A 26,396-nucleotide genomic window follows, 5' to 3' on the forward strand; every position below is an offset into this window, starting at 1 on the left:
TAGCATCTCCCCATAGGACATATATTCTAAAGTTCTGATTGTTGTCATTGCTCTTTTTTGGAGTATCTCCAACTTCTTCACATCTTTCTTGAAGAGCACTGACTAAATCAGATAAAGTATTCCAGCTGAAGCTTGACTTTGGAAAGAGTCTTAAATGGGTGTTAGTCATAGAATCATAGAATCATAGAACAGTTTGGGTTGGAAGGGACCTTAAAGGTCATCTAGTTCCAACCCACCCTGCCATGGGCGGGGACATCTTCTACTAGACCAGGTTGCTCAAAGCCTCATCCCACATTTCCAGGGATGGGGAAGTTCTCTTTATTCAATCTAGTATGGCAAATCAAAAGCTTTGAAATGTGTTCCATGAATACTTAATTGTTCCCCATGAAGTAAAATGACTTCAGCAGAAGCTTCTTGCTTGCTGATGCACATTTCAATATATGCTATAATCTCATTTCCTTGCTTTCCTTCAAGATCGATGATTCAAGTTCTAAGTCCGTGACTATGACAAGAAATTTGAGCTAGATCTCCAAAGGTGTTGAGCTATCGGACAGGAAGAGAGCAAGCTTATTTTCTGGCTGCGTTGAGAAAGAAAGAATAGGCCCTTCTTCCAATTGTTTGCGCTGAGTACCTTGAACTGAGGGAGAAATTGTCATTCAGCTTAATAAGACACTTATTTTGAAAAGGCACATGAAACTGAAGATATGCTCCCACACTTGGTTGTTTCCTATCGTCTTAGGCAGCTCCCTGCACAGTCTGGGTGATGTGAACTTTACTGGTACCTAACAAGTAAGAACTGTAGTGAGAAGTACCATGACACCTGAATCTAAACTGGGTGCCTAGGCCTTGTATCTCCTGCTGAATCAGATCTTCCCCTTTAATATTATACAGTTCTTAGGTATTTTGATAGTCAATGGAAAAATTGAACAAGAAAGAGTTGGCCTGCTGGCATGCTGGCGAAGTCTTCTGTCTGAGAGTTAAGGCTGCTTCAAAATCTGGTTTCAGCAGATGATACACCATGCCTTGGATACGTTGACCTTGCTCTTCTCAGTGCATCTCTAGCCAAATCCTTAAGGCTGTAGCGCTGACATCTGTCTAACCAGAAATACCCATTTGGTGTCCCAGCTTGGTTCTACTTGATGCCTCATCATGCCTTTGCAAGAGCTGTGAAAGACATAAAGAGGCAAATGGAGGCTACACATAAAGTTAACATTATAATGAGAAATACATGGTAGATAAAATTCAGGCTGACAGCAAAGACCCATATATCAGCCTTACTATATCATACACAGTAAACAGTTTTCTCTCAGCTAATATTGTATGTCCTGTGAAATACAGAGACAAGGTTTACTTTGAAATACCTTTATCCTGGAGAAAGTTTCATCATACCTTTGAAAGTCTTTCATGCTTATAATGGAATTCAGAATGTATTTAGAGTAACCAATGACAAGCAATTTAGCAATTAAAATGCAGCTTCAATAAATGGAATGATACAATGCTAACAAGATTAGAAAGCCTGAGCCAATTTTCATATGCAGAAACATGTGGAAAATAATTTCTAATCCACAAAATGCTTGAAGGCTGTGTTTATAGAAAAATGAGGAATGATGTGTATTTGCAAATACTTATCTAATCTCTTACAGCACAGATTCTGCAGTCTTGCTAGCACCCTTTTGATCTTGAATATGAAGAGGTTTTCTTCATATTCATTACTGGAAAGATATGTGCATACATATAAATGCATATATATACATAACAGATACAAAGCAAATCGTCTACATCCCGTTTTCGATACCGTGGTCAACATTCATTTGATTTCTATGTTTTGAGTTTTCACCCTTCGTGGTTTAAATGCCATATTCATTAACAAGCAAATGGCACAGACCTACTGTTTTTCTCTAAAGTTGCCTGAAGGGGCAGAAATTTCAAGTGTGAAAAGGGTTTTTACTGAATTCTTCTAAGAAAACGATGGCAGAAGAAGTGGATCTTGAAAAGTTGTATTGAGAAAGCAGCTACTGTTGACCCGTTGCACAAATGTCAGGGTCAACAGAGCTCACAATGGGGGAAGCCGTCCATGTTATTTCTGTGGGAACTGGAGTAGGAAGAAAGAAAGCGAGTGGTATCTAAAAGGAAGAAAATAAGGGGGGGTGGATGGAATTTTTAAAGGTCCATCTGGTGCTATTGTTTGTGATATTTAAGCCGTTGAACAACCACCATCTTATTATACTCTTGTTGGGCCATGCCTACAAGGCTACCCCAGTAGGGAAAGCATGGTAAGAAAAATTAATAACATGCGTTGATGAAAGCCCGTTGACACAAAAACTAGATTCCTGTCAAATGTTTCTGCTGCATGTACATTAGCATTAAGCTTTTCTTAAACAGAAAATGAAAAACACTCACTTCTGTTTTAGCAGGTTATACTACTGAAGTTTGCTTATGCATACAACGTATTTCTTGCCTGTGAACTCTTGTGAATAGTCCTTTCCTGGTGTTTGCTTTAATTATTTCAAAACTTTAAAGTCTGTGCTTGCTGATTTCAAGTTTCCCATGAAAAAAAAATCCATTGCTGTTTTGAAATGTATTTAAAATTAGTATTTTTGCTGAAAATCATAATTTAGATATGAGTCAGTGTAAAGGTTCTTAATTATAAAGTTGCTCATAGTTGATGGTATCTCTATCTTCCCATAGTCATATGCCACTCCCAGCAGAGTGAAAGGCAGATCTAACAAGTATCTGAAAACAGAACTAAGTATTAAAGGGGACAAGATTGTCCTACAAATAAGGATAGCTAATTTACAAAAGGTTTATCTCTGACCTTCCTGATTTCAACAACTAGCATAAGAACTCCCAGTTTACTACCATAAGTTTATAAGAAGTACACATCTGCTTCTGCATCACACTTGATTTCTATTTTGTCCCATCACAACCATCTCTTCTGTTTATAGGTGTCTCTGGATACAACTAGACTTCATAGCACATCAGATTCTTACTTGGGTCCTGATTCATGGTAGTCCAGATCAATATGAGACTGGGGTTCACCGTGACTTCTTTCCAATGTTTAATTTCTATGGAAATCAGTGCAGAGAGTAATGAAAGCTGTGTGAGTGCTGCTGTCTGTTTTAGATTTTATCCTATTAGAGCGTGGGATGAAGCCAGTACACACACTGGGATTCAGGAGTAGTCTCTCAGCTTTTTATTAGCTTATATGTAACTTTTCTCACATGTGCAGATCCTGAGACTGCCGTCTCTTTTAGTTTTATGATTAAAACCCACCCTTTTCTCATTAGTATTTGATTAGCTTTTAAACTCTCCCACCTCCACCTGGAAATGTTTTATTATTTGTATGAAGCAAAAGTTTCTCAGCCCTTGTGACTGAAGACCTTTTCTTAGTTATTAAGCAGCATAGCTCTTAAGCAGCATCTGTTTTGGCAGTATTACTGTAGTTCCAACATAAATTTATTTTCTTCATTATCATTGGGCAACACTGTACATATTTATTGAATTATCAGCAAAACAAAAATAAACATGCTTTAAAAAGATCATAAAACCATGTAGAAACACAGATTTTTAATATTGAAATGGAGTGAATTCAACGAATTAGAAAATTAAAAGGAGCTTATGCTCCAAAAGCCACCAGAAGCATATTATGGCTTTAATCCAGCAAATATTTGTGCACACAGTAACTTTTCCCATGTGAATAAGATTAATAACATATCTAATTAGGATTTGTAATTCAGGAATCTCTGGGAAAGAGCTCTTAAGAGACAAGAAAGACATAGCTGACAGTAATTTTTCTGGGGGATCACAGACTTTTTGTTCTTTGTATTTATGCTCACCTAACCAGGTATGCTGTGGAGATCATATTTTGCTTAAGACTTTGCTGAAAGACTGTTTTGGCTCAACAATACATCTTTAATCTTCCTTATATGTTCCATTCTCAGGTCTGATTTTTCTGTTTTGCCACAGAGAACTTTAATTCTAAGATCTCTGGAAATGTTTGCATAATTTAATTATATGTACATTTTTTCACTACATTTGATAACTCTACAAAATACAAACATCTTATTTAGAGTATTGCAGAAGAAAACATATTAGAAATTATTGTGTCACAGTTCAAAGCTTGTATTTGCATTTTATATTTCTTAATTCAGACCAAACCTGAATACCGTACTGGAAGATACATTTCTGCAAAAAGAAAGTATTACTTTCAGAACAAAAATTACTGGATACAATTCAGTCTTTATGGCATATAAAAGGGACAGACAAGATGACTGAATTGTCCATTAATTTTTAAGAATCTACATGTATTTATTTATTTATTCATCAAATATCTGCATTTATGGTTTAGTTGGTCAAGGCTGATAAGCTGAATCACAGCAACTGGTGTTCTTATCTTGACAGGGCATCTCAGTACAATCTGAAAGGATTTTTTTTGGCTGTTTCTGTAGAGGTTGCCTTAGCGTGAACAGGATGATCTATTTTCAGTTGTCTTTCTGTCATCCAATTGAAAATACAGCTAGAATGATTTGTTTCAAAGGTTCTTCAGCTAATGATTCATTTCAGCTGAAGCATTCTTTTAGAAGTTTCTACTAATGTATGAAACTTATCTGTAATGAATAATTGAAATAGTGGAGTTACACCAATTAGTAATAAATTGTAGATATGACCACTACAAATATGTAAGGATTCCTTCTTGGCAAGGATAAAGATTTGTTGGCAAGGTGGATTGAACAGTGGCTGGCAGATAGAGCTCAGAGGGTTGTGGTTAGTGGTGCAGAGTATGGTTGGAGGTCAGTAACAAGCAGTGTCCCTCAGGGATCGGTACTAGGTCCAGTCCTGTTCAATATATTCATCAATGACCGGGATAAAGGGATAGAGTGTACCATCAGCAAGTTTGCTGATGACACAAAACTGGGAGGAGTGGCTGACGTGCCAGAAGTCTGTGCCGCCATACACCTTGCACCTACAGCAAGTTGCACAGGATGGCGTCCAGGCGGGTTTTGAATGTCTCCGGAGTGGGAGACTCCACAATCTCTCTGGGCAGCCTGTGCCAGTGCTCTGCCACCCTCAAAGTAAAGAAGTTCCTCCTCATGTTAAGATGGGACTTCCTATATTCAAGTTTGTGCCTGTTACCTCTTGTCCTATCACTGGGCACCACTGAAAAAAGACTGTTCCCATCCCCCTGACACCCTCCTTTTAAGTATTTGTAAGTGTTAATAAGATCCCCCCTCAGTCATCTTTTCTCTAGACTAAAAAGACCCAAGTCCCCCAGCCTTTCCTCATAAGAGAGATGTTCCAATCCCCTAATCATCTCTGTAGCCCTATGCTGGACCCTCTCCAGCAGTTCCCTGTCCTTCTTGAACTGGGGACCCCAGAACTGGACACAGTACTCCAGATGTGGCCTCACCAGGGCAGAGTAGAGGGGAAGAATGACCTCCCTCAACCTGCTGCCCACACTCTTCTTGATGCACCCCAGGATGCCATTGGTCTTCTTGGCCACCAGGGCACTTTGCTGGCTCATGGTCATCCTGTTGTCCACCAGGACTCTCAGTTCCCTTTCCACAGAGCTGCTCTCCTGGAGGTCAGCCCCCAACCTGTACTGCTGCATGGGGTTATTCCTCCCCAGGTGCAGTACCCTACACTTGCCCTTGTTGAATTCCATAAGGTTTCTCTCTGCCCAACTCTCCAACACCTTGCTCTGGTGGGGGGGTTGGACTAGATGATCTCCAGCGGTCCCTTCCAACCCCGACCATTCTGTGATTCTGTGATTCTGTACATATGAAGACTGCTTTCAAGGAAAATTTAAGATGCTCTGAATGGAACTCAGAATCCTATAGGGCCATGAACAATCAGAATAAAATCTCAGAAAAAATAAAAATACAAAGTCATGTTTCTAAAATCAGATCCTTAATATTGCAATCTGATATGCAAGCCAGCTAACAGGAATCACTGACTGTACCAGCTGCACATCTAACTGCCTGTCCTGGTTTGAGGTAACACAGAACCGATTTTGTTCAGTAACTTCGCTTCCTAGCTGGACCTCTCTAACTACTGAAATTAACTGCATATTGTGCAGACAGAGTTCACTCTCTCAGAGTGATAAGACCAATTGTTTATAGCTGATGCCCAGGCGTGGTGTGCAGAGAGGCTCTGCTTATACTTATTGCTGTAACCCCCAAGGCCAACCGACTTTGTTATTTGCCCCGTTGGAGGGTTGGAAGCGGAAGAGCATAGTGGGGTCCCACCTGCAGGGAGAAGCGGACAGGACAGGTGACCCAAAACTGACCAACAGGGTATTCCATCCCATCTGCCTCATGCTCAGTATAAAAGCTGAGGGGTCAAAGGGTCAGGGCTCCTCCTTCAATGGCCGACGTCTGAGGAGGACTCTGTTTGTCTGCCTGTGATCCCGATCCTGAATCCAGATCTGGAATACAGTTCCTGCCCATCACTGAGTCCAGCTTGGGACTGCCCCAGTGCCAGCCGGTGTTGTGATTGTCATCTCGGGAGCTTGATACGGTTTTGTATATATTTTTCATTATTTCTTCTTATTTTATTATTAATATTTCATTAAAGTAGTTTAGTTCCTTCTAAACTCATACTTCTCTTTTTCCTCCTCTGCCTCTCTCTTTGAAGAGGGGTTGAGGGGAGCATCTGTCGGTCCCATCTGGGGTCCCCAGTAGTTGATTTGGCCTAAACCACGACACTGCCACTATGTACATGCAACTTTTGCCTGTGTTGTACAAATAGCTTCATTATTTTTAGACATTTTCTAACATGTCAGCTTGCTGAAAAGCCAACTGAAGAGGACTTTCTTCAAGGAATGTATAGTTTAACTGGGTAGAACTAGGAATCAATTGCTACCAAAGAACATGGAACACAAATGGCTGATGCTAATTACTTCACTTTTGCAGAGGAGAGATCTTTTGAGAATATAACCTGATACGATTACTGTGTGTGTAGTCCTGCCTATCAAGTGTTTTTATGAATATGATAGTTTGCAAACTTGCATTTGTGTCATAAGCTGTCTGTATTCAGAAAATATAACGGGTATGCACTGAAATGAAGGTGGGGAGAGATAAGAATGGAAAAGGTGCACCAGTTCTGGATGCTATGCCTCATCCAAGCTAAGTAAGGGAACGATTAGATTTTCCTTTGCTTAGTAATCCTCTGTTTTCTGGGTTTGACCCTTAGCTTGTGTGAAGCTGTTTAGTCCTCTTGGCCAAAATGGAGCTACGCCAATCTGCTCCAGTCGAGAATCTGGCAGTCCTATGTGCTCGTGCATGTAGGTTAGGAAGGTGGTATGACATGTGCTTCACCTTTGAGGTTTAAATTGCTAGCTGCAGTTGTTGGATTACTGTAACAATTTGTACTCAAAACTAATTTTGAAACATAACTTGAAAATCTTGATTTAAAGTTCTTGATATTTATTATTATAGTTTGTATCCATATAAGTTCACCTAAGCATGAAGACAAAAAAAAAAGGGACAATAATTTTGCATAATAGTGTAATAATCTTGGGTTTATGTACCCATATGATATGGGTATGTGATATGTGATTCATCATATTTATTGTCAGGTCAGCTAACAGAGGATTGAAGATGCAACATATCTAATTTAAAGAAATTTTTAGTATGAAATACTATGCTGTATTACTGAACATTATGTTCATCTGACTGGCTAAGGTGCAGCTTGATATTTTGTCAGTGACAGTTTAATTTCTGGATCAGTGTACTTTTGAATGATTTTTAGCCAGTATAATGCATTTATTCTGTGTTTAATGGGATCATTACTATTTTTCAGCAGATATAATTTTAAATTATGTACAGTCACAGGAAGACCAAATCACAACACATCCTTTCACATGTCTTTCATTATATGTGAGAATATCAGTAGGAATGTGATAGTCAGATATTTTATTATAACAAGTGACAGCATTGGTTACCAGACATTTGATATCAATAACAAATCTTTTTAATTTTTATAGTTTGCATTATGATACAATTTTGTAATGTAAGCCATTTGATTTTGGCTTGCATTAAGATGTGACATGATTTAGAGGGGCACACAGAAGTGTCTTAGTGTTATCCATTTATCACCTAAAGAACAGCATCTCTTCTATTGTTTCTTTTTTTTTTTTTTTAAATAATGAGATGTCAGCAGTTAATTCAAATGTGTGATGCTTTATGAAATACTAGATAATTTACATTGGTGTGTACCAATAGGCATTTATTTTACTTTAGGGAGAATGCTAAAAAACCAAAGAAAGCACCAAGTCAGGAAACACTACAATGTAGGTTTTCTGTAAGGACTTCATTATTCTCCTTGCATGTTTGCATTAGGATATCATTTTTAATTATACAATTGTTAAGAATTCTGCCCTACTCAATTCTCATGAGAAAAAAAAAAAATCAGCAAATTAAGCTGTGAATCTGTTAGTAGTCTATACCTTATTATCTACTAATAATCCTCCTCTAATACGATATTGAATCATTTTCTTTCCTTGCAACATACATAGGAAACATACATACATACATGCATACACACACATATATATAATTTGTACATACATGCAAAATTATGCAACATAAAATTCACATTACAGGAGTTTTAGGAGAAAATGGGTGGAATTACAGAATCAGGAAATGGATATAAGATTCCTTTATTTGAGATGCTGTGGGGAAAAAATGTGATCACGAAATTTTAAGCAACTGCAATCAAAGTCTTCAAATTAGACGTATCAAATCTAAAGTCAAGCAAGTCCTATGTTGCCTCACCACCAATTTACAAAACCATCTTCCATCAGAGAGTCAAAATTGTTACATTTCACAATTTCACATTGATTCAAAATAACTGCAAAGAAAAGTCAAGAAAATACCTCCTGGTAATAATAAGATATCTGAGTTTCACTTTTTTTTTTTTTTGAACAAAATGCCAATACTTTGCAAAATGGCTTTCTGGTTCTGTTTTTTGAAATGTTGTGTCACATGCTAGCATACATACTTAAAATACCCAATTGAATTTTTTTTCCATTTCATCACGTGTCATTTTTTTTTTCATCATTTCATATAGGAAATTCAATCATGAAGTAAAGGAATCACTCATAGGATGATGTCTTATTTGCTATGAAGCAATTGTTAGGCCAAATTCCCTTTGATTTAGTATTGAGAAACCAGAAGTAGATCTACAGATTTCAGAAAAGTTTACATATTTATGAAAGTGTAAATGAAAAGTATTCTTTCCAGACTGCTGAAAATCTTAGGAAACTGACAAGAAATTTAATGATTGTAAGATTTGGTTAATTCTGTGAGAGAATAATTTTTCAATTCAGACAGTTGTAATGGAAGAGGAAGGAAGTATAACAGAGGAAAATGTGTGAGTATTTCTGTTGCAGGAGGAGGTAGCAAATAATAGAGCTGGTGCATTCTGTTGATAAAGAAAAGAGCAGTTCTGCAGAAATGTCAAATTGAGATCAATGTGGCCATTTTAATATTAGCATTTTTGTATACTCAGTGGACTATAAATAATTGCATATGGTTGTCTTTGCTTCTCTTTGTACCTCAATGCAGTAGTAGTGACATCTAATGTTCTAATTAATCTGCAATAGCTTCCAAGTCAGACTTTCCACAGCGACAAAAAAATGCTTCCAGGAATGATGAACTTGGCTCTACTCCAGCTGGTACTGTGGCTGCTGCTCAAATCGTCTCTTGGCTTTTATGGCAACATAATCAAGTTAAGAAAATCTGGACAAGATACTTGGAGTCAATCAAGTGCTCTATTTTACTTTAAAATGCTGAACAGGTGCAAGTGGGATACATTCAAAATGGTCATTAGGCAAAACTTGCTTTGAGGAAGGTGGAGCCAACATCTGTGCTTATTTTCACAGATACAAAAGAGCAGGCCTCCCAAAGAAATGTGAATAGGATCCAAATGGATGAAGCAGCAGGACTGAATAAAGCATTCTGATTTAAGACTTTCCCTACTTATAGTAATTAGCATTTAAAAAAAAGCATGATCAATCTTTTTTTTTTTCTCTTGGGCTAGGGAAGGAGGAGTCTGATTTAATTAAGAAGGACATTAACTCCAAGCACCTACCTAATCAAATATTAACTATATTCAGAACAAGCAAACTATAATCGTTTTATAGTGATTTAAATGTTTCCCTCTATAGCTGCATGGATTTTTTCACAGTGCTTTTTGTTTTTGTGAAAACTCCTCTACTAGTTTACCCTTCAGATGTTCTGCGTTTTAATGACTGGCTGATAGGACCCTCCTGCAATAGATCTTTATGACATCATTTTATATTTTATATCCTAGAAAATGAAAAAGGATTTTGTGTAACTGAAGTAGAACCAGGTTCTTAAATCATAATGTGACAGTTTATACTATCAGTGAGATATCGAAGATATCTGAGGTTTGTATTTTTGATTCTCTTGTTGACTCTAAGAAAGAAATTTCATTTTATGTGCTGCATTTATGTTTTCTTATGACCTTCTTCAATTTGCAGTTTGAATGGGATACCTTTACTGACTTTACGTGTCAACGTTTCTTCAAATATTTATTAAGGTGTTGGTTTTGGTGTATGGCTAGCATTTGCCTTTTTTGTTTCTGTCCTGATCCACCTTGGCACTACTATGAACGCTGCAGCCATGTGCTACAGTTTGATGACATCACAGAAGAGGACCAAGCATCGATGGAACTACATTAGTACTGGAAAATCTATTAAGGATTATGCCTGGGCCTGCTTTTATTAATGCGTTTCCATGCAATATACAAGCACAAGCAATTATTTCTGGCCGATATTGTCGTGTCACATGTTGTGACATGGTATTGCAGAAATAATCAAAAAAGCTTTTTTCTGTCCCTGGTAGGCCAGGAAGGTGCATTGGTTTATTTGGAACTTGGCTATCATAAAATCCATCCTTTTCGCATTCAGGAGACTGTGCGTTGTACAACTGGCAAACACTCTAAGTCAGTCTGAAATTGAATCCTAGTCTGGAAAGTGGTGACTCAATTATCAAATTGCCCATTCATGCTGCCAAGATTTTACTTGGACTGTACTTGTTGCCAGTAAGTTTTGTACTACATTTAACACAGTATTCTATTTTTGATTGCATTTTTTTGTTTGCTTATTTAAAATTGTAGTCAGTAAAAATTCCATTTCCAAGTGACCTCGTATTAATAACTGAGGAAAATCCTGGTATTATTAAGTGAACCTTTTATTCAAATTTTAAACTCTAGAAACCTACAGAAACTTTTCTGCCACTTCCATTTTAGATTAGATATACCCTCATTCTTCTTTCTAGTTTTAATAAAAAAGACGGCTTTATACAGTTAAGACTTGGCTCTAGGAAAGATCCATATTGCCACTGGTATAAATGTGAGAGGCATTCCGGCAGAATTTTTCCTGTTAGAAATCTTAAGTCTGGAAATATATTTTCAGAAATAGCCAAAATATCCCAGATAGGCTACAAAGTTCATCTACTCATATTCTGAGAAGCAAAATATGATGAAGGCTGTCACTTCAGAACCAGTATTCACTATTGTTGCTTTTCAAACTTTAGAGAAATCAAATAAGGTACTTTCCATTGTGGTAGGCAAATGAATTAAAAGGTCCTAACATTCAAATAGACAAAAGATATAAAGTAAGAGAAGGAAATTTTATTCACTTCACATTATTAGAGAGGAACTGAGGGAGAGATTTGCAGGGTGAGATTTGTGTCACGTTATACTTCCTCACGCTTTAGAAGCTATATTGACTTATATGTCAAGAGCAATCATCTTCTGTTCAAAGATATATGTGACCTTTTGTGCATCTTTGCAGGCAGAACACAGTGAACACAAGAATAAAAACACATGCTTCATTTTTCTTTTTTTCTCTTTAACCGTATCACCAGTTTTCTGACAAACAGTACAGCTTGGTAATCAGCTTCTGAAGTTAAAAAATTATGTGCTCTCTGCTTTACTTATTTATTTCTTCAGGGGTTCCAGACTTACAACAGAACAAAATGGTGGCAACCCTAGCTACAGGTCATGCGATCCAATACTGGATTCTAAACTCTTGGCCAAGTGTTTAACTGGAGCTGTAGACGTTTAACAACAGTGAAAATCATACGTAAAGATTAACTAGAATAATCTTCCTTTCTTCCTTCTCAGTTCTTTGGGCACAGGATTGACTCCTGTTTCTGGAATGATGGATTGAGATTTCGTTTACTGCTTAAAAAAGAGTACCATAGTCTTCACTCAAGTATAAATCTGGGGGCTTAGTTCTCTAGCTTCTTCCCAAATGATCTCTTTCTAAATCCTTTCCTTACTGAAGGATCATCTTCTCTTCACTTTTTAACAGCTGGAAGCGTTGGCCAATCCGGGATTTCTTTAGTGGGATGAGTCCTCATACTCATTTATAAATTATTGGAGAAATGGGCTGACAGGAACGTCATGCAGTTCATCAAAGGGAAGTGCAAAGTCCTCTGCCCATGGCGAAACAACTCCAAGCACTGGTACATGCTGAGAGCTGCCCAGTGAGAAAGCAGCTTTGCAAAAAAAGGACCTGGGGAGCCAGGCTCTTTTTGGTGGTGCCTAGCGTCAGGACCAGAGGCAATGGGCACAAACTGAAACACAGGAGGTGCCATCTGAATATCAGGAAACACTTTATTCCTGTGAGGGTGACTGAGCACTGGTACAGGTTGCTCAGAGAGGTTGTGGAGTCTCCATCCTTGGAGATATTCAAAAGCTGTCTGGACATGGTCCTGGGCAATTGGTTCTGGGTGACCCTACTTGAACAGGGGGATTGGACCAGATGACCTCCAGAGGTCTCTTCCAACCTCAGCCATGCTGTGATTCTTCAATAGATATTTCTGACTCCAGTCTTACAGAAAATAGAGGGGCTTGCTTGTTCACACATTTGTCAGTGCAAGCTTAGGACCTCAGTACAAATTCTACCTTTAATTAATCAGATTTGAAAATGTAAGTATTAGGGCCCTTTTTTAAAAATGTGCTTTATTCTCATGAAGTTCAAGTGGAATGTTGTGCCTAAGGCCCAGTAAAAACCTGGCCATTAGTTAATCAATTTAATTTGTATTTCTTTCAGCCAACTCAATATTCTCTGCAAATAGAACGATGTAATACGTATTTTCTGTTTCATTCATAATTTTTATCAATTAATTTCCTGCTATAAGAATAGGTTGGGTTTTTTTTTTGCCTGATTGTTAATTAGTTGCAAATAGGATTTTTCACTGAAACTGGAAAAGCACTGGTGTAAAGTTAAAGGAAATTAGCACATATTTGGTCCCTTGAGTGTGTATTTATATGGTGTAATCTAAACTGGATGTTTAAGATGAAACCAGTGGGCCACTACTCAGTCAAATGTAATCATGTCTCTTCAAAGCTGGTTCACCCTCTCAGTCATATATGTATTTGTTTTCCCTGCTCATGAAGCAAACTCTTTGCCCTTGAAGGTGATTGATTGCACAGAAGAATAAACCTCTTTATCCGCAGGCCACCTATGCTGCTTGTCTCTTTTGACTTTTATGCCTCCCTATCTAAACTCTGACCCAGCCAGATAACAACCAGCTGGAATCACCTCTTTAGACTTGCATATATTCATTATTGAACCGTACCGGTTTGTGTTCAGCAGAGTGGAGACTTGGTATCTTGTATGCGATAGCGGGAATGCTACTTGATATGAATGAATGCAAATTTGCTCGTACAGTTAATTTTTTCTTTACTTTAGAGACAACAGAAGAAGGAATATCATTGACAGTCTGCTCCTTTGAAACCTTCATTTTGTAATTTTCTAATAAGAGTGTGAAGGATCAGACTGTTGATCCTTCACTTTGTTTCCTCCTGAGCTTCTGAATGATATGTATTGGCATTAAAAATCACTGAATGTTTGGTATGCTAGGAAGGGTGAGTTAAGCATGTGATGTTATATTTTTGTGTAGCTGGGGATCTTTGTGTACAGATGTATATGTGTATATATATGCATATATCTACAGTTTTTCAGAAATGACCGATGATCTTGACTTTTCTGAATTTGTGGTCAAATAACAGCAATTATCCAGCCAGTTTTCAGAAAGCGTTAGTACAGGTTCTGAAAAAACAGAGATGCTTCAGAGCTACTTAATTCTGAAAACGGTGGTCTGTTTGGGGGAGTTGAAGCACAAATATAAAAGAATATAGAGTCAGTTACAGAAAGGAATGTGAAAACGTTGACATTTAGTATTGCCACACACAACATTCAAACATCTAGATAGCTCCTCATCTAGGTTGCTCTGAACCTAAAATGCAAAATACTTCTCTAAGTTCTTAGTATGTCTCATAGAGCAAGCTAGGGATGTCCAAACGGAATTCAGCCAGCACTTGAAAAAGGTGGCAGTGGTAAAGATATGCCTAAACTGCCCACAGGAGGTGCCAGGAGAAAAAGATATGTGACTGAAATCCTTCTCCTTTGAGATTTGCTCTGAGATTTGCAGCCTGGAAACCCCTCTTGTGTCTGTAACGTCCTGACAAATGCAGTTGTCATCTGGAATCTAAAACTCCAGGCTCTAGTCCTCCTTCACAGTCAGAGATACATATCTTTACATTGTACTTCTCAAGACAATGGATCCGCAGCTTCAACCTCTCCTATTGAGGTTCTGTAAATGTGCAGAAAGCAATTCAAGAAACAGGAATCAGGGTAAGAAAAAACAATAGCAGTAGCAATTCCACACTTTTATCCCATCAAACTCAGAAACAATACCATCTCAATGATCATACTACGGACCTAAGTTACTACTCTTAGACTCTGTTGGACCAATATGACCCTATCATCCTAGGTGAGTTTTGAAGAACTTTTCTATTCTGCAACGTATAAGGCTGTAATTTAAAATTACTTTAGCCTTAGTAGAACAAGAATTATGACAGCCATTTCTATCTGTCTTGTGATAAACGAGGACCTAATCTAGAAAGATACATTTTTTTTCTGTTAAATTTGATACTGATAGAGGTCAACTGGGCAAGATCTTAATGAATTACAGCACAAAGGAACTCTTCTGATGCTTTTTTTCATTCAACTTTGTAACGGGAAAAACAAAGGACAAAGCTAAATGAAGCAGTGCATGGCTAGTTGAGTTAAAGAGTCGAAGATGAACGCATAACTGATTAGATGCATGGTTTTGTAGTTTACAACATTTTAAATAATATCACAAACAGGCGTTCCTCAGTAACCAACAGGACATATCAGTGTTTCTGAGGCTCAACAGGCATGGATGTTCCCACTGTATTGTTACAGTATTTTTCTGTGATTTTACAAAATAGCCTTTCTCTGAATCTTGCTTTTCCAGCAACCATGCCATATGTGATTTTTTTCACAACAACTCTGAATCCTACATCATTAAAACCTGTCCAAGTAGTTCAGTCACTGAACAATAGCTTGCACGTGTCGGTTATAGGAACAAAAAGCTGCCACTGATGTACCCACAATCTTAAAGTCACTTTCATGGAACTGTGTGTGCACAGGGCATGTAAAACTTGAATGAACACCAGCTTTAAGTAAGAAACTGGAAGTGCTTTGACACTTGTTTGCAGTGCATTTGGATATAATTTATCACAGCAAATAAGACTTATGAACCCAGCCTTCAATATACAGACCAAGAACATTTTTAAGAAGGGTGTTTTAAAATATTGTTCCACGTACTAAATACATAATGAAATGTTAGGAATACGTCTGAACTATTTATACAACATGAATAAATTATATTTATATTTAAACCTATTAGATCGAGAGTTTACGTGATGTTGCATTTAGGCTGGGTGTAACAAAGTTCATTTCCCTATACCGCAGTTGGATAAAGGAATCCTACCAGTATAATTAAAGTATGGCAACAACCACATTGCTATCAGATTCTGATGGCTATCAAGAGGGAGAGGAAAATACAAAGAGTGGAAATTAATTCACACACTAATGAATTTTTTAATTAGTATTTAAAACCCCAAACTTCAGCAGTATATTTCCCTGTAGGGAACAGTATAGAATGATCCAGGTAATTAGACCAAGTGAAGATAATAAAACAAACTTATGGATATAATGTGATAAAAGATGTTTGAAGGTCAACAGCAGCAATCAAAGCAAGGACAGAAATTTATTAGATGAAGATAAGGTCTCAGTATCACTATGTCCTTTCCCTTCCAGTTCCTAAAAATTCTGCGAAGGTTCTAAAATTCAAGTTAAATAATGGAAAATGCAAACGTATTAAGATCTCAAATCAGTCTTCAAACTCATCTGGGCAATTAAAATTATTCAAATTTCATCATGGCAAACTGTTCTTCCTTTTATTGTTGGTGAACAAAGAAAATGCTTCAAATACGCTGAACCACAAATTCTTTCTTTTTCCTATCATGCTGTTTGTGTCAGGTTGTTGCCACTAAGTGTATGCTGCCCACCCAGCACATGCTGGCATGCTATTGCCCTGCTGGAAATAAGTAAAGTCAGAAATCGTGAAATAGACTGAGGACCTCTTTGCCACTGACAGCTGTTTAGATAGTAATTTTTGTTGTGTCTTGACGCTCTCAAGGCATTTCTTACTAGCGTCAAGTTGGCTGTGAAGAGGCAGAGAAGAATGGTATAAGCCTTGCTTCCATCCGTACCCCCCCTGTTCCCTGGCCTAAGGAGTAGGGTGACTTTGGGCAAGTCACTTTCTGAAGTGCACGTAGTAACTTACTGACTCCCTCCAGCAAGAGAAAAACAAAGAAGGGGTGAGACTCAGATGTTGTGCCACCCTTAGCTCTGGGCTTAGCCTCCAGGCATGCATTAAAATAAAATAAATTAGTCAGAATTAAGTTTTTCTGGCACTAAATTAACCTTCATTTTAAGTGCTTACATTTTTCAGGCCTAGAGCTCATCTCCCTGGTTGCTTTGAAGTTGGTCATGTTAGACTTCATCCTGGTTTACAAGCGCGATAGCGATTTTATATAAAGGAGTCTAAGGGAAGCTCCAGGGAATAACAGGGATAAAATGTGTTTACAGCAATGAAGCTACTCCTCAGTACACATATAGAATAAGTAAGACAGACAGGTTAGAAAGAAAAGCTAACTAATATATGTTTACGGATAGGTAAAATAAAGCCATTCTGTTAAACTGCAGCCCTCAAATTCAGGTATTCCCATTCCCCAGCCCCAGTCTGACAGTCCACTGCATGTGAAGCAGCCCCTAAAGCCAGAGAATTGTAAGATGAGGGGCCTCTGCCTTCAAACAGGAATATCTTATCGTACTGTGGTCTCATCTGTTATATCCACAGCTCATCCTGGTTTCAGAAGCAGCCTGAGCAGAAAACTCCCCCATGAGCTAAAATGAAGCACAGAATCTTTTGGCCACCCCATCTGGGGTTTTGATGAGATTTAAAGCAAAGTCTCCTCTCAAACTACTTAGACAGTTTATTTTCCCTAGGGAAACAGTTCTAGAACTATATTGTGTGAATTTTCTTGGCACCTAGTATCATTCTTGTCACATATTCATTATGCCTTACATCAGTGCCTTGTTTCATCGCAAGAATATTTGTAGTTGCCATCTGTCTAGAAGACATGAGTTGATGGCAAGATAGTGACCTCAGCTTTCAACTCAATCACCAACAACTTAGGAAGAAAGCAACGACACCCTTGATTTCTAAATACTGGAAATGCTTGTGTATAGTAATAGACCATCTTCTAAAAAATCTATCCAGAAGTATGTTTAGAGTACTTGGAAGGTTATTACAAATAGGAAAACTTATTTTTCACATTTTATGAATAAATACGTTTGGGCAAATGGCTTTAAAGTTTAATTTCTTCCACTACTTTTATAGTATTATTGCTAGTAACTGTTATTTATCTGAACATGTACTGCATTCCTAAATGTAATCAGTCCTAACTAACAAATGAAAACTTCTTTTTGCAAGAAAAACCCCCCAAACTTCTGAAGATCAGTATTTCAGGAAAGTAAGCTTAAATTGAGAATTTCAAACATTTTCTTACTAAAAATTATCAAACATGTCTTCCAGTCTGATAAATGTAAAAGTTTAAAGTAAATTCAAAAGGAAAGGATTTCTGCTGAACTCTTAGTGTGACCTTAAACTGGAATGTAATTTTATCTAGGCTTTAAAAGCTAAATCTAACGTTCATAATGAAGGGAAAATGATAAGTTTTCAATTTTTTTGTGGTTAGGAGAGGACTCTAACAGTTCATTAGGAATTATTCTTGATGTATTTGGCTGCAGCCAGGTCATGTATAAAGCAAGCAAGTGAACAAGTGTATATTAACATGAAAGTAAAATATATTTGCCCCACTGTGTCAGTCTCTACTATTTCATCTTGGCAGTGTTGCAGTTCTCATACAGACTATTCTATATTAATGCGAAATACATCCTGCTGAGGAACAGTGGGAAGTTTGCTTCTGAGATGCTACTGTGATTTGGCAAGAGCTGCTATAAAACACAGGAACTCTCAGCACATGCCTCTCAGCCTGGAATAGATTTCTTTAAGTCTATTTGCAAGAAAGACAAACTTTGTTTCTATTTTTGTTCCGGATTTGGGATAATGGCAAATTGCCTTATAGCAAATTTGAAAGGACAATTTAAGTCAATAGCTCTTAATTTGTATTTGAAGCCAGTTAGTGCTGGAAAGAGGAAGCAGCGAAAAGCTTAACTCCTGTTACACATCAGTAATGAATATTGACTTCATGACATGAGAAAACAAACAAAAAAGAGGAAGCAAACTGAGTTGCAATGAGCATTATTTGACCTGTTATATTCTAAAACCTGATACACAGAGGTACCTTGAAACATCATTTGAAGTATGAAAACATTTTTATACATAAAATTCTACTTGCCCTTGAGATTCATGCATTCAAAATGTCCTGGAAGTGACTGTACCTGAACACACATAGTTTATTGTCTCAGGTGACTGTGGATTTTTCTGTCTTTGCATCTACTGTAAAACCTGTTTGCAATAATTACTGTATGTAAAAAGAGATATTCTCACTGATGACACACTATGTCTGTTTTCCACCCTGTTCTAGCAAGTCTTAGGCCACTTCCCTTAATTCATCCGATTCCTTTTTGCAAGTAGTTGAGTGTCTGCTCAACAGGGCCAGTTCCTGAGCTATCTTTATCTTGGTTCTTGGTGCCGGTTCCTGATTTCAGCTCTGGTATCAAAGCTGTGCCATGTGGCTCTCGGCAAGTACCAGGCTGAGTGAGACTTTGTGTCTTTCTTCTCTTTTCTTCTTCCATGTAAGTGCCAAACACCACCTGCACTGGGTTTGTCTGCTGTCTGTATGATTAGCCAAAGGACAGATATTCAATGATGTCCTTCGATAGCAGTGTTCATCTGCAGCACACCTGAGGCCTGAGCACTTCATGTTGGTCAATTTTTGCCATTATTTCAGTTGCTGACACATCCAGATCCACCTGGAAAATTCAGAACAGTAAACGTGTCCATTTAATTTCAAGTAGGGACAAACTATAACGAACTTGGATACTTGGTCAAAACCTGGCATACGAGCAGTTGTTCTCTGGGTGTGCCAGAGAGTTTTAAGAAGGGTATTATCTGATCCTGTTGTTTAACAGTAGGATTTCTTTTCAATTCTCTCATGTGTCGCTAATGAAAATCATACTACCAAAAAAAGTGGGGACAGAAGGAGGGAGATGACTTGGCTTCCCTATATCTGTGGAGAGCAGCAGTGAAGGGCACATGAGAGACAGGCTGCTGCCTCAGAGACAGAGCAGCACTGGCGTGGTGGTTTGCCTGGGGAAAGGCAGCAGCACGCAACTCCTTATGTGAAGATCTGCCTTCAAAAGGAACAGCAGAAACCTAAAGCAGCTTGAATTTTTACAGCAGGATAAATATTTTAATAGTGATCGCTGGCCTTCAGTCATACTCCACTTGGCAGAAGAGTGGGTCTGTGGTCAAAAAACAGAACACACCTTCTGCTGGCTACTAGTAAATGAAACAGGCTGCAGACCAGACTCCGGTCCCGGGGCAAAGAGGCACAGCACAACTTATGTCCACACAGTTAAAGTCTTTCAGTCCTTCTTCAGGGTGGCTGTGGCCAAATATCCTTTGCCAATGGTTCTTGGCACGTCACCGGCCCGGGCAGCCTCAGAGGGTGGTCAGTGGTGGTGGCCAGGGCCACCCTGGCCAGCCTGTCAAGTCTGGGGAGGATGGATGGGTGCAAGCATGGCTTGGCTGTCTCCTTCGTTACTGTAGTCCTGATCTTTGAGACTGAGAGCTCTCGCTGGCTACCTGCCTAAAGAGTAGCTCCGTGCCTTGGCTTCTGTGGTCACTGCATGTCATCAAAATATACAGATGTGGAATGTACAATGAATGACAAAATCTGCAAAATCATCAGTATCTGCAACAGCACTGTGTTTTTTGCAGGGCTGTAAGCTGGCAGCTTCTCAGTGGCTGAAGCTAACCCAACAGCGCATGGTCGTGTGACAGGAGGGACTTCCACCCTGGGGGATCTGTGGTCCACCTCTGCTGCAGAGGAGGGTGTGTGGCACCTAGGATGCAGAACAGCCCTTTTTACCTAGAACAGCCTTTTTTACCTCTCCTTAACTTTGTGTACTAGATGTTACCAGCTGAGGAGCGGCCAGTCAACTGCTGCTGGCACAAAGGATAATGGAGCAGGAGGGAGGCATCATGCCATAAGACCAGTGCTGAAGGCATATATTGGGGATGTGAAAAGAGTGGGCTGATAAATAGAGTATCTTTCTGCACATGTGAGACTTGGCAGATCTTTGTATACAGCAAAAGTAGTAATTTTTTCTCTGTATGGGAACAAATGCAAAAAGGCAGTGGCTAAAGCCTGAAGGTGATGTCTGTCCATGGTCATAAACCATGGACATAATAAATCACATTGGATATCTATTATAATTCTCCTCCACTGATATTAAATAAAAGCATTAAGAAGATGAAGTTAATCCTGGTATTATACTGCACCTTTCTATACTTGCAGTGCATATTTCCTGTTAAAAGGTTCCTGTGTGCTTTATTGACTAAGACCTCAGTGCTTTAAAATGGATTTTGAGAATGAACATTCCTGCTGCTTGGGGATAGATGCTATCATCACTCCTGTGGAAGCTGTTTCTTATGTCCTTGGAGTCACCCACTGGTGGAAAGTAGCCTAAAGCATAGTATCATTAAACTACCACAGGCAATGAAACTACAGGCAAAATTCAGGCAGACATAAATTACTCATATTATAATGTGCCAAGGTTAACTGTATGCTTAATTATGCAAGTATTGCATAATCACAAAAAGATTTTGCATTTCAAAAGATTTTTTGACGTTTTCACAAATGATTTTATCAGTTTTGCCGCTTCTTAAAAGGTGTTTTGATGTTAGGTCTCAATATGTCTACCTTATAGATTGTTTTAAACTGTAAAATGTTCAAAGCTCTGCTTTCCCAACTTACTTTAGCTCTTCACTTAACAGAACTGCATTGGCTAAGTATTATTTAAGACATTAATAGTAATAATGGTTCTTTTAGGGAATGCTATTAAGAATGGAAGTTATCTTAAATCACGTTAACTATCACTGAATAATAGTAACCCATCAGTGAGTAATAGCAGTAATAAATACAGTAAAAGTATTCTAAAGGCATAAGGTAAAGTATTCATTTTATCTTTTGCAATAGTTGCAATATTAATGAATTAAATCAGATATGTGTTCCTATTGTTTGCAGGATTTTTCATTAGGATGATGGCTCAATGCATTTTGTGAATGGGTCGTCAGGGAGACGTTGGCAAAAAAAATCAAAGTCAAAGCACTATTAGTGCAACTAACCTACTGAAATTAATATACTGAAATAGTACCGTTCTGCAATGTTTTAATGGGTTTAATCAGTTATGTAACATACTGCACATTCTTACTTACCACAGGAACTTAGATAATATTGAAGTATTTGAGCACAATAATAAATCAATCAAAATAAAGCAGACTGTTAAAAAACCCCATCTTTTAAAATGCATATTTGCTTCCCTTCAGGTATGACTCTCAATTTTTCCCTACTTTTTACATTTCTGTGTAGAACATTTTTTATATTATTGGACATACCATGCTTTTATTAGATAGTTTGTTGCCAATTAATCAGTTCTAGTGCTAAAGAAGTTGCATATTTCTGCCAAGATACCTATTTCTGTATTCAGCCTGTGCTTTATAGTTCCCTTAAATTGTTAGTGTCTTTTAAAAAATCACTAGTTACTGGATAATGAGAAAATATAAAGCCAATTATATGATTTTTATAAAGCTAGAATTGGTTTGGGAGGGTTTTTTTTATGAATTTAAAACACTTGTTTAGAAAAGTAATAGCATTTTACCTTTCCCTGAAGAACTCTGTACCTTACATAACTGTCTTCTTATACATAAATATAAATATACCATGAAAGTCTGCTGTACGTTCTCTGACACATGATGGAGTTAGTGGTGGGACTTTAATGCCAATGCTCAGTTGCAGCCAGCAGATGTCAGCCAATTATGAGTATTTCTCAGAACCTAGTGGTTTTTGCCTGCAGTGCTGGTATCCATCAGGCTGCAGTAGTCAATCAACGGGCACTGCAGAACCAGTCTATCATTCGGTCAATGAAAGCCTGCCAGCTCTTTAAGTCAGGTTTAATCCCTATTTCCTACAGGACTGTTTGGTAGGATTTTTTAGACATCCTCTTAATTCAAAATCTTTTGAGGGGAGACTCCGTATCAGACAAACGCTTTGTGTTCTCTACACCTTATGGCTTTCTGCAAAATCTCGGGAAAGACCCATTCAAAGCTAGAAGAAATATCAGCCTAGAGGGAGGTCCTTTGCCAACACCCAAGATAATGTTGGAAGATGGACTGAATCTTTATCAATTGAATATAATATTTTGGATATTGACGAAAATAGCTGAAGTCAAGTCACCATAGATGCCTGATGCTTTTGAAGTTTGGCCTTGGCTTCAGTTTTGCTACTATGCTTAGGAGCTTCTCTTCTCATGCTGCTATTTAGTTAAAAACTATGTAGCAAACCAACTAACCAAACCAACAAAACAGTAATACACTTTGGGCAACCTCATTTGGTGTCCCCTACCAGGTCTGGCAGCAGCTCCTTTGGTAGGCAGCCTGCAGAGCTGCAAGTGGTGCAGATTAATGCTGCAGCTGTAAACACTACAACTTTGAAACACTCTAAAGATATCCTCACTTCACCCACTCCTTACTGACAAAAACCTCTTTGGTATTTAGGACCAGAAGGAATAACGGGTGCCCACGTAATAGGCATTTAGCTTAGACAGAGCTGTAGTGCCCCTATTTCATAAACCATTACAACGAGGCAACAGTCACAAAAGTCATCCCCACACCTGCATTGAATTTGCAACTGAAAAGCCAAAAGCCATAATTATAGTATGTCAGAGGAAGTGAACAGAGGAGATCAAGAGTCTTGCTGGTGGCTTAGGTTCCTACATTACTGTAACTACACTAAGTGTGGGTTTGGGTTTTTTTTTGTGGAAAAATTCTCCTTCTTGTTCTTTACTCTGTAACGATGTTGACAGCTGGGCCTTGTGGCTTATTGCAAGGCAAGAGACTTGAGTGGAAACTTAAGTGAAAATCCTCTGAAACTTTACACAGTGTTTATTCTGGAAAAAGCTTATTGGGTGACATTACTGAAGCTGTGCCAGTGTGTTATGTCTTGAAAACAATCCTTTCTAATCTTTGACCAGACGTTTGAGCCTTTTAAAGAAATTGCTCCTCCGAAAATCTATTGTCAGCCTGCAGATGTGCTAGCAGGACTTTGGGAAGCCGTATCTTTTTTTCTGCAGTTGCTGTTTTGCATATGCTGGCCAGCTCGTCCCGGTGCTGGGAAATGTTCTAGGTTGTACAGGGTGATAGAGATGGTCCTAGGTCATTTGTCAAACTGTTGTGTGCAACCAGCCGAGTTTGGATGATTCTTGACATCCGGGTCCGGTGCGCCGCGCGGAATGGCGGCGGAGGAGGGGAAACTCTTCGTGGGGAGACTCAACTTCGACACCGACGAAGAGGGACTGGAACAGCACTTCAGCTCTTTCGGACCCATCTCGGAGGTGGTGGTGGTGAAGGACCGGGAGACCCAACGTTCCCGCGGTTTCGGCTTCGTCACCTTCGCCGACCCCCAACATGCCAGCGATGCCATGCGCGCCATGAACGGCGAGTCGCTGGACGGGCGGCAGATCCGGGTGGATCACGCCGGAAAATCCCCCCGGGGGGTGCGGGGGGAGTACGGGGGGGGCCGGGGCCGAGGATACAGCCGAGGCGGCGCTGAGGGGCGCAGTGGGGGCGGCTATGGGGGCTACGGGGGCTACGGGGGTGCCCGCGGTGGCCGGCCGTGGGGGGGTTATGGGGAGCGCTTCTCCTCCTCTTCATATCGCGATAATTACGACAACTGAGCTCGGACCCCCCGATGGCGATTTTGGGGGGGGGGGGGGGGGGGGGGGGACAGCCCCATATTGTCCCCTCCCCCCCCCATCTGCCCCTCCCCCCCCCAATGGACGCGGGGGGGGGGGAGGGGGGGAAAAAATAAAAGTAGACAGTAAATTATCCATGGCCCAGCAATGTGCCCTTGTCGCCAAAAAGGCCAATGGAATCCTGGGCTGCATAGGGAAGAGTGTGGCCAGTAGGTCGAGGGAGGTCATTCTCCCCCTCTACTCGGCACTGGTGAGGCCACAACTGGAATACTGTGTCCAGTTTTGGGCTCCCCAGTTCAAGAGGGACAGGGAACTGCTGGAGCGAGTCCAGCGAAGGGCAACTAAGATGATTAAGGGCTTGGAGCATCTCCCTTATGAGGAAAGGCTGAGAGAGCTGGGACTCTTTAGCCTGGAGAAGAGAAGGCTGAGGGGAGACTTTATTATGGCATACAAGTATCTAAAGGGTGGGTTGAAGAAGGATGGAGCCAGGCTCTTTTCATTGGTTCCAAGTGACAGGACAAGGGGTAATGGGCACAAGTTAGAACACAGGAAGTTCCGTTCAAATACACGGAAACAGTTCTTTACGGTGAGGGTGACAGAGCACTGGCACAGGCTGCCCAGGGAGGTTGTGGAGTCCCCTTCCCTGGAGATTTTCAAGACCCGCCTGGATGCAGTCCTGAGTAATGTGCTCTGGGCAATCCTGCTTTAGCAGGGGAGTTGGACTAGATGATCTCTAGAGGTCCCTTCCAACTCTGATAATTCTGTGATTCTGTGATTCTGTGACTTCTAGAAGTGCAAACTCCATCTACTGGTAGCTACAGTCAGCAACGACAGCTCTAGAGAAGGATATTTTAAGAAAAGGTCCAGCTCAACTGTGCCAGCCCTTTTACGAGCAGTGGGAAAGCCCTCCAGTTTTCCCAGCCTTGAGTAAGAGGTATGTATTTTATTTAGGGTAGTGAAAGACCCTGTTTGTAGTTTCCCCTAAGCATTAGCTCTGAGTCTTTGGCAAGAATTTCAGACAAAAATGAGTGAAAAGGACCCATATTTACCATTTTCTGAGGAGCTCTTCTCAAAACGTTGGTGCACTAAACTCAGGGGGGCAAATTCAGCTTACTGAGGCAGGTTCACTTGCCTGAAGTTCGCAATGATAACCTTCTCTGTAAGGTCTAAGAAATAGCATGATATTCTAAAGTAACCTCCACTGCTTTTTCACTGTGTGAAATGAGTTTATTGGGACTGAGATTAAGAGGGAAGTGCTTTGGCAATGTGGTGTTGTCTCTTCATGAAGATTTGCACTGCTTTCTTCATAATTTAGTACTTTGTTCATTGTGCAGAGGAACGTGGCAGTCAAAATATGTAGAACAGTTTATATAGGTAGAAAGACGAAATGAATGGATTCTATTAAGTTTAATAAAAAATCTTCTAAAAAGAGTTTTCAGATGTAGAAGAAAGTGCTTCACTGTAAAATAGAAGCAAGGAAGTAGGACAAGAGAGGAGAAAGAAAGAACTACTCAAACGCTGGCCAGATCTTGCATGTCACTTACCAGCTTCTCATTTAAATCTGCTCCCTGAAGAATAATTATTTTTTACATTCTTTTCTTAAAAGCAGATTGACCCCTGAATATTGTCTACTATTTTTAACATGGATTTTTTATGTCTTTAAGTCTGGCTGCTGCTGCAGAATATTTTTATCTGCTGTGGTGGAACCATAAGATCAGAGTAATGTAAAATGGTGAGTCACTAGCAGGCTTGTTGATGTGACACATCACAGCTGACACACTTAGTTTGCTGTGACACTGGAGGGGGCCAACACACTACTTTCTGGTAGGTGCTGTCATGTTCTCTGAAGCTGATAGTCAGCTGAGTGTCCACGAGTTACCCCGACTTTCACATAAAGGCTTCTCATTGCACATTAACACCAGGTCACTATCTTGTTAGCAAATAACCCTGGTATTCAGTGTTTGATAAACCAAATATT

At 39.3% G+C, this 26,396-nt stretch overlaps 1 protein-coding gene across 1 annotated transcript; it reads left to right on the forward strand.

The window, feature by feature from the left end:
- The first annotated feature begins 23,935 nt into the window (after positions 1-23,935).
- Positions 23,936-24,415, forward strand: RBM3 (RNA binding motif protein 3). Its single transcript, XM_082480971.1, has one exon. It carries the CDS (start codon positions 23,957-23,959, stop codon positions 24,398-24,400), a length of 444 nt encoding a protein of 147 aa, XP_082337097.1. The 5' UTR covers positions 23,936-23,956; the 3' UTR covers positions 24,401-24,415.
- The last annotated feature ends 1,981 nt before the right edge of the window (positions 24,416-26,396 follow it).

This window comes from Vanellus vanellus (genome assembly GCF_965231255.1).
Source record: "Vanellus vanellus genome assembly, chromosome: 3".
NCBI lineage: Eukaryota > Metazoa > Chordata > Aves > Charadriiformes > Charadriidae > Vanellus > Vanellus vanellus.

What these genes read in the sequence shown, in the direction of transcription:
- RBM3 (XM_082480971.1), top strand. Translation starts at nt 23,957, where the DNA reads ATGGCGGCGGAGGAGGGGAAACTCTTCGTGGGGAGACTCAACTTCGAC.